Source organism: Mycteria americana, chromosome 1 (genome assembly GCF_035582795.1).
Source record: "Mycteria americana isolate JAX WOST 10 ecotype Jacksonville Zoo and Gardens chromosome 1, USCA_MyAme_1.0, whole genome shotgun sequence".
NCBI lineage: Eukaryota > Metazoa > Chordata > Aves > Ciconiiformes > Ciconiidae > Mycteria > Mycteria americana.
In genome coordinates, this window is record NC_134365.1 from 8,017,025 (window position 1) to 8,029,454 (window position 12,430).

A 12,430-nucleotide genomic window follows, 5' to 3' on the forward strand; every position below is an offset into this window, starting at 1 on the left:
AGATGTGGAGGTGACACTGCAGGACAACCCAGGAGCTCTACTGTGCAGAGCAAGGGATGGTCGACTCTCTTCCCAGCACCTGGAAGTCCTCAAGCCTGCTATGGCAGTGGTTCCCCTCCCGCACCTGCACTGGCCACCTCTGCTCTGGTGCCTGGGGGCTACTGCCCTGTCCAAAACTGGAGGTGAACACGGGGAGGGGAGGCACACGGTCAAAGAAAGTTGTGATAGAGCCAAGAATGAAAGAAAAGCAAAACTCTACAGTGAAATGGGAACTGCTGGCCAGGTTCAGCCTGGGAGAGGGCTGACAGCTCTTGTTGTCAGGGCCTTTTCAGTGCTGCAAAATGTGTTAAAGTCAAATTGTGAAGCTACAAATTGGAGTGAAGTTTCTCTGAGAAAACAGCCGCAGCCAATGCAAACAAGGTCTGAGACAACTGGGATCTCATGTTTCAGTGTTACCCTGTGCTGAGTCCTTTCCATGCGAATGGAGCAGAAGATCTTGTCCCGATATGAGTATTGTTCTTGTGAGAAAATTCTCCACGGACGCAACAGGACGGTGGCTGGTGGTCCTAATGAGGATGGGTGCTGGGCTGCCTCATCCCTGTCACTGGACAGGGAATGAAGGCTGTGCTGGGAGGTGCTCTTGGGGCTGGAGAGGGCATCCAACTGGATGCTTTATGTTGGTGTAAGGGACATGAACCACTGAAGCACATTGGCGTATAAGGCTCTAAGGCATCAAGGCAATCAAACATGGGCTAAAGCCTTAATTCTAGTGTCATCCCGTCCAGTTCAAACGCAGTTATTAATTTTGAACTCTCAGAAACATACTTTTGCAAGCCATTCATCTTCTCATCTTAAAAGCAGTGATTTCCAATTTTTTTTCTTTTTGGGATCTGTACATGTTTCCCATCAAAACTGCAGGCCCCACTAGAAAGTCTGCAGACTTAGCTGGTCAGAGCTGTGGACTTGCTTTTCACAGCTGTCTTCTGAGGATCTGTGAGAGATGGCCCATGGGTGTTTTTTCCATGACTTCCCTCCACGCATGCCACATGCGTTATGGAATTAACCCTGTCAATACCCCCTAAAATGTATCATTCCCCTCCTTCCTGGGATAAGTAACCACGATGAAGAGAGGTTAAATGGCTTCTTTGGGACAGGAAGCCACGGGCAGAGGCAGGGCTTAAAAACATACATTGTGCTGCCCAGCCCTGGCCACAACCACGGAGCCGTGCTTGCTCTCCTGCGAGTGTGGCTTCGCTGACTCAGGCTCTGGTTTGGCTACACAGAGAGGAATGTGGAGAGAGCACTGTGTTGGCTACTTCTCCGCCTCCACACGTTGAACAATTCCTCGCAGGAGTCCATCCCACTTGGCCGGGAGACTACAACCCGAGCTGTGTTCCCACCACGCCACTACAACGTGCCTTGCTGCTTTACAGCCAGCGTACCATTTTGACCTGGACGGTGGTACTCTCTGGATATGAAAATCAACCAACCGAATTCCCTTGTAGTGAGAAAATACCAGGCAGAAACAACCTGGGACAGGGATTTGTCCTCCTGGTGTTGATTCAGAGAAACAGTGCAATGGAATAAAAAACCGAAGCTCTTCTGTGTCAGTAATTCCTATCATCTAAATACAAATGAGACAGAAGAGGTTCCTCTGTGTGGTCACATTTCATGCATGACACTGAGTGGCAAATATCATAATGATTTTAATGTCCCAGAGCTATTTGCTTTCTTTTCCTTGCAACTGCTGCTTACAGGAAACGGCCAGCCTGGGCGTTCAGGGGCTTCTCGCTGCTGGTTGCTTGCAGCACGCGTTTCTGATGCCTCGCCCGCTGCCGGAGGCTCGGTGGGGGAAGGAGTACACCACCCCCAGCTCCCGCTGCTGGAAGGTCTCCCAGTGTATTCTCAACTTTGGGAATTTGCTCTGATAGATTTCATGCGACGATTTACATGCTTAATATTAAGCAGATGCTTCAAGGCTCTGCTGACCTGGAGCTGCAGAATGGTATGAGCTGCTCTACTCAGTTTTTGCTTTAACAAAATGCACCTATGGAGACAGGCACTGTTGTATTGGTGTGACAATGTTCATATCACGGCAAATAAGCACAGAAACTGCATGCAAAATTCCCCTAATAAAAATACATATATTAGTACACAGATAGGCACGGGAAACAGGTGAAACAGGATCACAGCTGAGCGATCAGCAAAACACGCTACTACCAGCAGCCCATCAAATCAGTCTGGGAAGAGAGCTGGTTTCCATCAGCCGTATTCATACTTACATGGCAAGTGGGACATTGCTTTTAGCGAGAACAACTTACAGAGCAATATACACACTGGTCACTGTCTGCAGTAACCATCCACTAATGCAAACGAGCAAGGGGTGCCTAATGGGCTGATTAGATGCAGCACAGTCACTTGAACTCACTCTCTCCCACGTTAGGTCTCCAAAGTAAGAAAAAAAGACTGTGCCAAAAAGACTGATGGGCTTTCATCCAGACTGCCGGTACACCTCTGGTACCGTGCCATTCCTTTCAGTTGCACTACTGAATATTTATTTACAAGGAAGCATGTGAGTACAAAATCTGGCGCCCATCTCCAGGCTCCAAGTGCAACACGGGGACAAGGCAACCCCCCTTCCACGCACGGGGGTTGTCGGCACCGCAGCTGGGGCACCGGAGCTGCACAGCCCCGGGGGTCAGAAGGTGCCAAAACAGAGGGAAGGAAAAAAAAATATCGCTAGGAGCCGAGGGGAAACACATCCTCAAAAACACCCACCCGAACCCAAAATGTCCCGCTGGAAGGAAGCAGCAGCCCCCGGCTCGGAACCCGCTGCCCCTTGCTTACGGGCTTCCCAGCCGCCGAGCGCAGCAAGCCCTGCACAGCGGTGGGGGAGCGCGGATCGCCACGACCCGGCTCGGCATGGCTCAGCCCGGCTCGGCACCGCAAAGCTCGGATCGGCATGTCTCAGCCCGGCTCGGCTCGGTTCAGCCCGGCTCGGCTCAGCCCGGCTCGGCACCGCAAAGCCCGGCTCGGCTCCGTTCAGCCCGGCTCGGCTCGGCACCGCAAAGCCCGGCTCGGCTCGGCTCTCACCTGCGCGGGTCGTGCACCTCCACCGAGAACTTCTTCTCGCGGAAATAGAGGTTCTCCAGCTGCCTCCATTGGAAGATCTGCGGGGAGAAGAAGGGGGTGAGGCGCCTCCGCGCACACCCTCGCCCAGCCCTGCCCGCCGCGCCGCTTCCTCCCGGCGCTGCGGCGGGGCTGCCCCGCTCCGCTCCGCTCCGCCCCGGCTCGGCTCGGCTCGGCCCCGCGTCCCGCCCGCGCCCCCCCCCCCCAGGACCCTCGGGGCAGCCCCGGGGGCGGGCGGTGCCCTCCCGCCCGGCCCCCGCTGCCTGCGGCGTGCTCGGTGCCGGGGGCAGGCGGGGAAGGGAGCCGGTTTCACTTTGCGGGGCGAAATACGGTTTAAACGCATGCAAGCCACGGGAAAACCGGGATTCGGCTACTTTTCCCTTCGAGGGCGGGCAGCTGGTGTGTATTCCCTGGCACAACAGCCTTTCCCTCGGGCAAGGTGTGCAGCGCAGACCTCGGAGGGGCGAAGGCGGCCTGGCTGGGTAGGTGAGACCCCCACGGAGGCGACTGGCACAGCTCCGCTGAACTGCAGTGCCCAGCTCTGCTTTTACCCCCGCAATCAACGTAAAACTCGCATGAGCCTAAGCCGAGCAGAGTCAGTTTATCTGTCCCACGTGCTGGCAGCACTCATGTTGGCGATGCCCAGGGCTCCAGCATGCTGCCAGCAGTGCAAAACGCGGCAATAAGCAAGTCATATTCCTGCCTTCATTTTACAGGCTGCCCCCATTGGGGCATCTCAAAGCAGCACGCAGACAAAGCCAATGCTATCACCAAGGGGGGAAACTGAGGCATGAAGCAGTCACGGGAGTAAAATGCAGGTCTCCCAGGTGCTGGCTCTGTGCCCTCGCCCCTGAGTCAGCATGGGCCAGGGGGTCTCTGCCTGCCCGCTGAGTGTACGTGCTCCTGGGCAGTGGGACATGCTCACGCGGTCCCTGTACCCACACCTCTGCCGTGAAGCAAGCTCTGTCTCCCAGGCAGCACGAAGGACGTGGTGACTGCAAAACACCGTGTCAGCTCTCCAAACCATCGCACCGTCACCACCACGGACACGTCCACCACTGCCTCCTCTTTACAAATGAGTAAGCCAAAATCCAAACCCTGGCTTCCAGGCTGCTAATCCACAGGGAGGAGGCAGCCTCTACCCCCGGGCATCTTGCGCTTTGGCTTCCCCACGCTGCCCCTAGCAAGTAACCTCGCTGCTGGGGAGCAGAGCCAGCAGAGCTTTCCCTGATTTATACTCCCTCTCCCACTACAAGCAGCTTCTGTGGAGTTCCTGTCCTACCCCCAAGGAAGGCGCTGGCTCCTGCCGCACCGAGATAAGCCGCTTGCCAGTGTCAGTGCTCTGGAGATAAGTAAACAGGAGGCGTAATTTGATTTGCACTGATTAAGCTGCTGGTGGAGGTGAAATCTAGCAAATAAAACGAGCCACAGTGAGGACCCAAACATTTTCTCCTCACTAATACTTCAGGGGCAGCAAAATTGAAAATATTTGTGTTTGTAGAAGTTTCCGGCCAAGAGTTGTGGGTTTTTTGTTTTTGTTTTTTTCTTTTTTCTTTCTATAATGGGGTGTTTGGAAGGAAGGGTGGGGTAAGGAGGGCACTGAGCTGTACTCTGGGGCTGTCTACACGGAGGGTAGGGGAGGAAGGGGGCCAGGAGGGATGGGAAGCTTGAAGGGCTGGGTTACACTGTCCTTAAAGGATTATTTTATTCCTCCATTGGAAAAATTAACTGCTGCATAAAAGTCATAATCACCAAACAGAGGACAGAAATACCCACTGCGGGAGGACAGACGTGGGGTGAAAGGGTTAAGCTGGGAGCTGAGGTCTGAACATGAAGTCTGTCTCCCCTGCAAGCACCCAGAGAGCTGTAGCAGAGCTTCAAAGGCATGAAAAGGAAGTTTGGGGCCTAAACTCCCACTGACAACAACCGGGGTCAAGCCTGAGACTGCCATGTGGGCTGCTGAAAACATCCCTCCGTGCTTCCAGATGCCCGTCCGCAAGGCGGGGAGGATAACGCGTCCGTGCCGCACGGCATGTGCAGAGGACGTGTTTGGGAGGCGCGCAGACATGTGGAACACATAAGGGTCTAAAAAACCAGCAGATCACACCCTTCAGAAAATATCCCTCTGTCCCCAGGTCCCCCGTTGTCATTTATGACTAAACTTCAGCGTGGCGCAGAAGGAATTTGAAACCCTTTTCCGAGCTGTTGGCAGCCGCTCTCCTCCCCATCCTCCTCCCTCGGACTCTGCTGGACTCTCCCCTGCGCTCCAATCCCTTCCTATTTTATCCTCTCTGCTACCAAACCTCACAGTGCTCAGTTCGTTAACTGCAGCTCCGTTTCCTTTCAATGATTAACTCCAACTGTCCAAATACACAGGGCTCTGGGGGAGCTGTTCAGACGCACAAACGTAGGCGTCGAGTGCCATTTTCCATGCCCCGGGGTACCCTGCCTGGCCCCCGGCTGCTGCCCCAGGAGGGAGGGAGCCTGCCGTAGGTCCGGTACCATATCTGCCAGCCCCACACAGATGTCTTGGATCCCCAGCAGTGCCTAAAATGGCATTAGACACCAACGTTTTGGGCACCGGAGCTGTTCCCCAGATCGCTGCATTTTTATATTTAATTTCTTTGTTTTTCTTGGCAGAGTGCAGAAGGAGGCAAATCCAGAGTCTTGGGAGGGAGGAGGTAAAAGTGACCCCACAACCTGAGTTTGTGTCTTTTTTTCCATAGCCCTACTCTCCAGAACATACACGAGTTTTACTGTTGCTGTAACTGCTCTCCCTTTGCTCCCCAAATATTATTCTGCAGCCTCCTACTCCTTTTGCCCACGTTGATCTGAGAGGTCTCACCCTTCCTATACATAAGGCATCCAATCTGCAAAAATGTGAATACCCACAAGAAAGTATCCGCTTTCCTGTTAGCTGATCACAACCCCTCAGGAGAAACAAAGCCAAAGGTCTCCCTTCAGCCAGACCTCCTAATGTAAGCAAGCTGTTCCCTTCACCAGTTGCCCAGCTTACGTATGGTTTCAAACTGATGTTGTTAATTCAGTGACAGATGCACAAGGTGCCATTAGTGGGTCTTCTTAAATGGAAGCATAATTTTTACCCATCAAGATCCTTTTACCATGCTGGTGCTTGCAACCTTCACTGGGGAATATGAGCCACAGCAGGGAGCTGCTCATAATTTCAACAAAGTCTTGCAGAAATGCAGTGGCAACAGATGAGTGCTGGTTTTGGGACTAGTTTGAGTCAAAGCATCCATGTTCATGGCAGGTTTGCCTCTTCCTACACCGAGGCTGGGCCTGGTTTTGGGTTATTTGGCTTATGATTGTCTTTGGTTGATTTGCAGGGCCAAATCCAATGCCTGCCCCTGTGGGTGGTACAATTTGTATTGGCTTTTTCTGGAGTTGTATTAGGGACATAGTGACTTTTGCCAGTCAAAAGGTACCTCACAGCAAGGACTGGGACAGCATCTCCCCAAACACGCTGGAAATGCGGCTTAGGAGAAAGTCACTTGGTAATACAGGCTGAGCGCACAGTTCCCCTGCCCTTTAGTAGCTGCCTTCACTCGGAGCCCACAGACAAGGGGACAATTAGTGGTGCTTGCGGTGGGCTGAGTTTCTATGATGTGGTGGTTTCCCCGCTGGGATCTCTTCTGAGGTCAGCAGCCCGTTTCGGATCATGCAGCACTGGGCAGCTTTCAGATGGGAACAATTTTTGGTAGTGGCCATCATTACAGGCTGCACATGAGATCATTTAATCTTCAATAGATACTTAAGGAAGTCTCCCTGAGACTGGCTTTTGAGCACGGCTGCACACTCACCCATGCACATAAAAGGGAAAGGGGCTACTAAAAGAGGAGAAAAGAATTACCCTTATTCCCTCCTCCTCTGGGGGACCGTCCCCACCATGGGCTCTGTTTCATCGTGCCAATAAAACTGAAAACACCACTATCACTTGAATTTGCAAGACTGCTTATCAACCCACAAACATTCAAGGGAATAATTGTTCCCTATCGGACCATGTGTACTGTTTCAAATGTGTTGGGGTGGGTGGGGAGGGTATGGTGGGGAAGCCAGTGCCAGAAACGGCTTTTCTGCAAAGCTGGCAGCCTAGAAGAGGAGCCAGGGGAGAGATCGAAGTGCTGCACGGTGCACTGCGGAGAATTCAGGTGCAAGCTACAGGAATTTTCTCATTGGAAACCCCTTCCAAGAGGCAGGCAAGCTTGCCAGCCACCAGATGTTTGTGACTAGTTACAAAGAGCTGCAGTCAAAGCCCTTCAGACCCAAGCTGCTTTTGTGAGCACACTTGTGGTTTGCTGGCTGCTCCCTAATTAAGCTGAGCCTGAAGGAGAGGAGGCCCAGGGATCTGCATCCATTTCAGCCATGTGAGTCTTAAGAAGGTTTTTACCATTTTTATTGACTGTGGGGCTGGTGCCCGTGGAGTTTGCACACAGCAGGAGGTAAGGTCAGCATGAGAGCATTTGAAAAATGCCAGAGGCTCCTGATAAAGAAGGGAGGGTGTTTTGTGAATGAAATACAGGGGAGTGTTTCTGGCTTGGTCACTCATGTCCTGGGTGACCTGCACTTCGCTGAGGTGTGGGGAGCTTAGTTAATCTATGCTAGGCACTGGGCCGTGCTCTGTCCCTTTGTGCTTGGGAAGCCTTGTCTCAGTACCCAGCAGAGGGACCATGCCATACATTTGGGAACCCCTGCCAGGAATGAGGCTGTTGCTGGCTTCTGTGTTGGTCTGCAGCTCAGGGACAGGACAGAAAGGGTTGCTGAACGGCAGCACTGGTGGTTGGTGCACAGTGCTCTCTGGGTTATGGTACCTGGAGAAACATGTCCAAATAGAGCCATTTGGAGCAATTCTCAGGCTCCTCTGTCCTGGGGTTGGGGTAGTTGGTCCCTGATACTGTCTTCTGCCTGCTGTGCCCTGAAGAGCTGGACTTGGCACTGAACTGGGCAGTGTGCACTGTGGCTGGACGACCCTGTGGGGACACAGCATGAACTGTTTTGCATTGGGTCTATTAAGAACCAGATATAAATGCCCAGGTGTTTGGTGTCTCGTTCTCTTTCCCTTTTCTATGTGTATCTCTTCCCTTGAAGCACTTGAGATGGGGCACAGGCAGAATGGGGTTACTCAGCGATGCATGTGCTCTCAGGGGTTTCAGATATCACGCTTGGTGGCTGTTCAGAATCAAACCGTTTGCAGAATTCTAGAGAGGATCTACCTGCTGTTTGTCTGCTCTCTTTGGTGACCTAAAGGGGATTTACAAAAGAGATGGAGACAGGCTTTTCTCAGAGGTGCCCAGCAAAAGTATAAGAGGCAATGGACACAGGTTGCAGGGTTGCAGCAAGGGAAATTCTGACTAGACATATTAAAAAAACCACAAAACCAAAACAGTCAGTGAAGCTGGTCAAATGCTAGGGCTGTGAGTAACCTGATCAAACTCTGAAGTTGGCCTGACTTTGAGCAGGAGGTTGGGCTGGAGACCTCCAGAAGCCTTTTTGACCTATATTTTTCTTTGATTCTAAGCATCTAATAAATGACCAACTGTAATTGCTGTTGGACTTACTGACCTATATGGCGTCTCCCAGTCCTTCAAGTCTTGCAGCTTCTTAGATGATTAATGCCTTGTTAAATCATACTATGCAGAAGGAACAATCATTCCTCCAAATGCATGCACTACCACCCAGACTGGATGTTCTGAAAGGCTTCTAGGAAAGGCAGGGAAATAATGTGGCACATTTCTAACAGCCCAAATGCAACCCCTTCCCTCGCCTATGCTATGGGCAAGAGGCAACCCTGGATGACATCCCGGTACTAAAACTGGTGCTAAACAATGGAACTAAACAATGACAGTATTTTCACACAGCTTGCATGGGTGCAGCTACAAACTCCCAAGTCTTTGGTTTTGCAGTTTAAAGACAAAACAAACATAACAACAAAATTCCTCCTTGGAAATGTAATTCCCTCCACTGAACAAACCAGCAGGCAAAATTCTAGGGGCTGAGTTATACAGGAGGTCAGGGTGCGGGTTATGAGCGGTCCCTTTTTGGCCTTAAACTCTATGGAAATCACAGCTCCAGCGAAGTCAATGGCAGTTTTGTCCCAGTGATTTCAGTGGGGCCATGATTTCCGGGCATGGATTTGTGTTCTGCCTCAAGCCAGCCCTGCTCCCATCAATCATACCTCTGTCAAACTAGTTAGAGTGAATGAGGAAGGATTTGGTCCAGGCAGAACAGCACCATCTCAGCTCAAACAAATGGACTCTTGTTTCAGGGGCAGATTTACCAAGAGATTTCCGTGGGCTGTCACCTGTGAGTTAGTGTGACCCATTGCTGAGGGTGCCCCCAGGTCATGAGATGGGGATGCTGCTGCACCGTAACTTAGCCCTCCATCCTGCCACACTTCCATTCATTCCTGTATTTCTATTAGTTTGGGGTATTTTTTTTTCTTTCACTTCCCAAAACAAAAAAAATAAAAGGTTTCCTGTGTGATTTGATGTGGGAAACAACCCCACCAATGATCTTCCCAGAGGCTTGCCGTCCTCCCTTCCCCCATGGAATGAGAGAGTGGCTTGGCTAAGTGGGACTTTCAGTGGTCTGTCAGCAATCCCAGCTCACTATCTAATTACTTCTTCCCCTCAGGCTTGAAGACTCTTTTTTTGCCAAACAGACAAACAATTTCTGGTCCAATTTGAGATCCTTTTTGCTGTGTGCTCTTCTCATGGGACCACACCATCCCAACAAACATTTCTGGCTTGACCAAACAGAAATTGCATCTAGATTTATATAATCACCACTCTGCATTCATTTCCATTATGCAGAGACAATTCCCTATTAAATTTCAAAGCGGTTTATTGGCTCAGAGAGACAGCAAAGCATCAGATCACAAAGGGAAGAGCCGCTATTTGGACAAAGCATTATTTGTCTACATAATGCAACTTGATATTTGTGTCTATAACAGACTGGGAGATCAGACTTTGACTTTATATACAACCAAATCCACCTTCACTGCACGTACATATCTGGTAGATGCTGTTATATATTGCATTGGTGTTACCATGCTGGGTGTGTCTAAATCAATACATCTACAGAGAACTTTTGTCCTTGATCCTTATCAGTTAATTTTTCTCCCTTTTATCCTCTGCAGGCAAATCAAAGTGACTAGATCATCCTGCATTGAAGATCTCTCCTTTCTGACATAAGATACTATGTATTAGATAAAGGATGCCCAGCCTGTAGCCTATGAATCAGCTGTGGCACCCTAGAATGATTTATGCTGCCCACAAACCATTCCTGCTACTCTCTTTCCTAGGGATCCTTTTGTCTTCTCTAGTGGCATGACTCAAGTACATCTGTCTTGGAACCACCATCCCCATCCCACACTGCTATGACGATGCACATACATATTAGGTTGTGTGACTAAAAATACTCCTGTGACACAGGGTGTCTGCGCATGGGGTGTCACAGCAGCAGCAATGCCACGTACATGGTAAAGGGCTGCAATGCCTGACATTCTGAGCCTCCTGCCCAGGCCACTGACTTAAAGATGCCTCATATTCATAGCCACTGAATAACTGGGCCCCTGCCTGTCTTCATCTGGTGATAAAAATGCCCAGGTCTTTGGAGTAGTGAGTCCTGATGAGCTAAGAGACAGCATTTGAGAAGGGTGGGGCATGCGGGGAGCCTGCTACCACTTCAGAGCCAAGCACAAGTGCTTGAGGAGGTTTCAATCTCGCTCCAGATCTCCACCCTAACTCCAGGGCGCTGAGGTCCAATTTGTTTCACTTTCTGCTGTCGGAGTCATTTGTCTTCGCATCTTGTTGAAGTTCCTGCTGTGTGCTGCAGAATCATTTAAGACTTGGCTGCTGCTTTTATAGAGAATTACCATTTAAGACCTGAATATGACAAAGCACTTAGAGCAAGGGAGTTTTACTTTTATGGGACTACTCCTATATTTAATGGTAGCCATGGGCTTGACTTGGCTGGATCAGGGGATGGGACATCATGCAGTAGCTTTTGTGAATGTAAATTCTTACAGAATCCCCTGGGGACTGTATGCCTGACAGTATCACCATAGTACACATACACTAAACCACCAAAATAGTGCTGGTTTCCTTATAAAACAGCAGTGCCTTAGACTATGTATTAGTGTTTACAAGCATTATAGTTGATCAAGCTACTTATTTACCTAAATAATGGAAACTGAGCATGACTATTCTATGATTTTAAGAAGTTGCTTTACCTAGACAATCTACTTAGTGGTCTGAGATCAGCCCTGTTTGGAAGAGACACTGAAACAAACTTTTTCCAGCTGATATGAGAAAAAGTGGTGATGATGACCCATACTTAACTGTTAATTCATCCTGGTTCAGCCATGACAAATTCCATGCAGCCAAACTCCTTCCATCTTGTTCCAAGCTATGGAGCCCTTGTCTCACTCCACAAAGTTACTGTGTAGGTTAATGGTAGTTTCTTTCTCTGGCTGCCATGATTTATGCAGCTTGCACCCATACCCAGCTCCTACAGCTGTGCTGTAGGATACTGATTGTGGGCCAGATGGTGAATGGGATTGGGAACTGATCGAGGTTAAAAGTAACCACTTTTTTTGGCTGGGTTATGCTGAGCTCTGATCCCTTTTCTGGAGCAGTTTCCTTCCTGGCCACACAATTATACCAGCATGACTGAGGAAGGGGCCCAGGGGAGGAAATGAGCGGTGGTGGCAGGATTGCGATGGGGGAGTAGGGTGGTGAAGGCCACTTCAGCTGGTACTGTTGCCAAAAGAAATGTTCACTGAATGACAGCCCAGTGGCATGTCCGGCCAAATCCTGTGGAAATCATGTGTCAGGGACAAAATCCTGCTTTCCAGCCCAATGTGCTCTGACCTGATTTATTCATCTCCCAGTGCTCTTGGCAGCTTTTTGGCACAATGAAGTCCAGTGGTAAGGCACGGAGTAGTGGGTATTGAAAGGGGAAGACCCTGGTGCTGGATGGTAGACAACCCAAATCGAGGGCAAGCAGCAGCAAAAACGGTGCTAGTGAGAACATGGTCTCCTGTGTAACAGGGATGGAATAAGATATTTCAGCAGGGGAAGGTCTTAAACTATGGCTGCTCTTCAACAGTCACAGGTCTGGATCTTACATTTTGAAATGGAAGGAAATGGGGTGAGCAACCTCTCTTCGTGAGAAGAAACAGCATGGTAAGGAACCTCGCTTTCTATATGTCTCCCTCCTCCAGTGCTCCACATCTCCAAATACTAAACCAAGACTGAATTACTGCAGTATAAAATGAGCT

The 12,430-nt window shown here is 50.2% G+C and overlaps 1 protein-coding gene across 5 annotated transcripts in view; it reads right to left on the reverse strand.

Moving 5' to 3' along the window:
- FRMD4A (FERM domain containing 4A) overlaps nucleotides 1–12,430 on the reverse strand; it is a 211,694-nt gene that overhangs the window by 37,750 nt on the left and 161,514 nt on the right. For all 5 annotated transcript variants that reach the window (XM_075526407.1, XM_075526317.1, XM_075526495.1 and 2 more), the window contains exon 12: nucleotides 3,094–3,170. In XM_075526407.1, coding sequence (XP_075382522.1) covers nucleotides 3,094–3,170 — 77 coding nt within the window. The remainder of the gene's footprint in view (nucleotides 1–3,093; nucleotides 3,171–12,430) is intronic.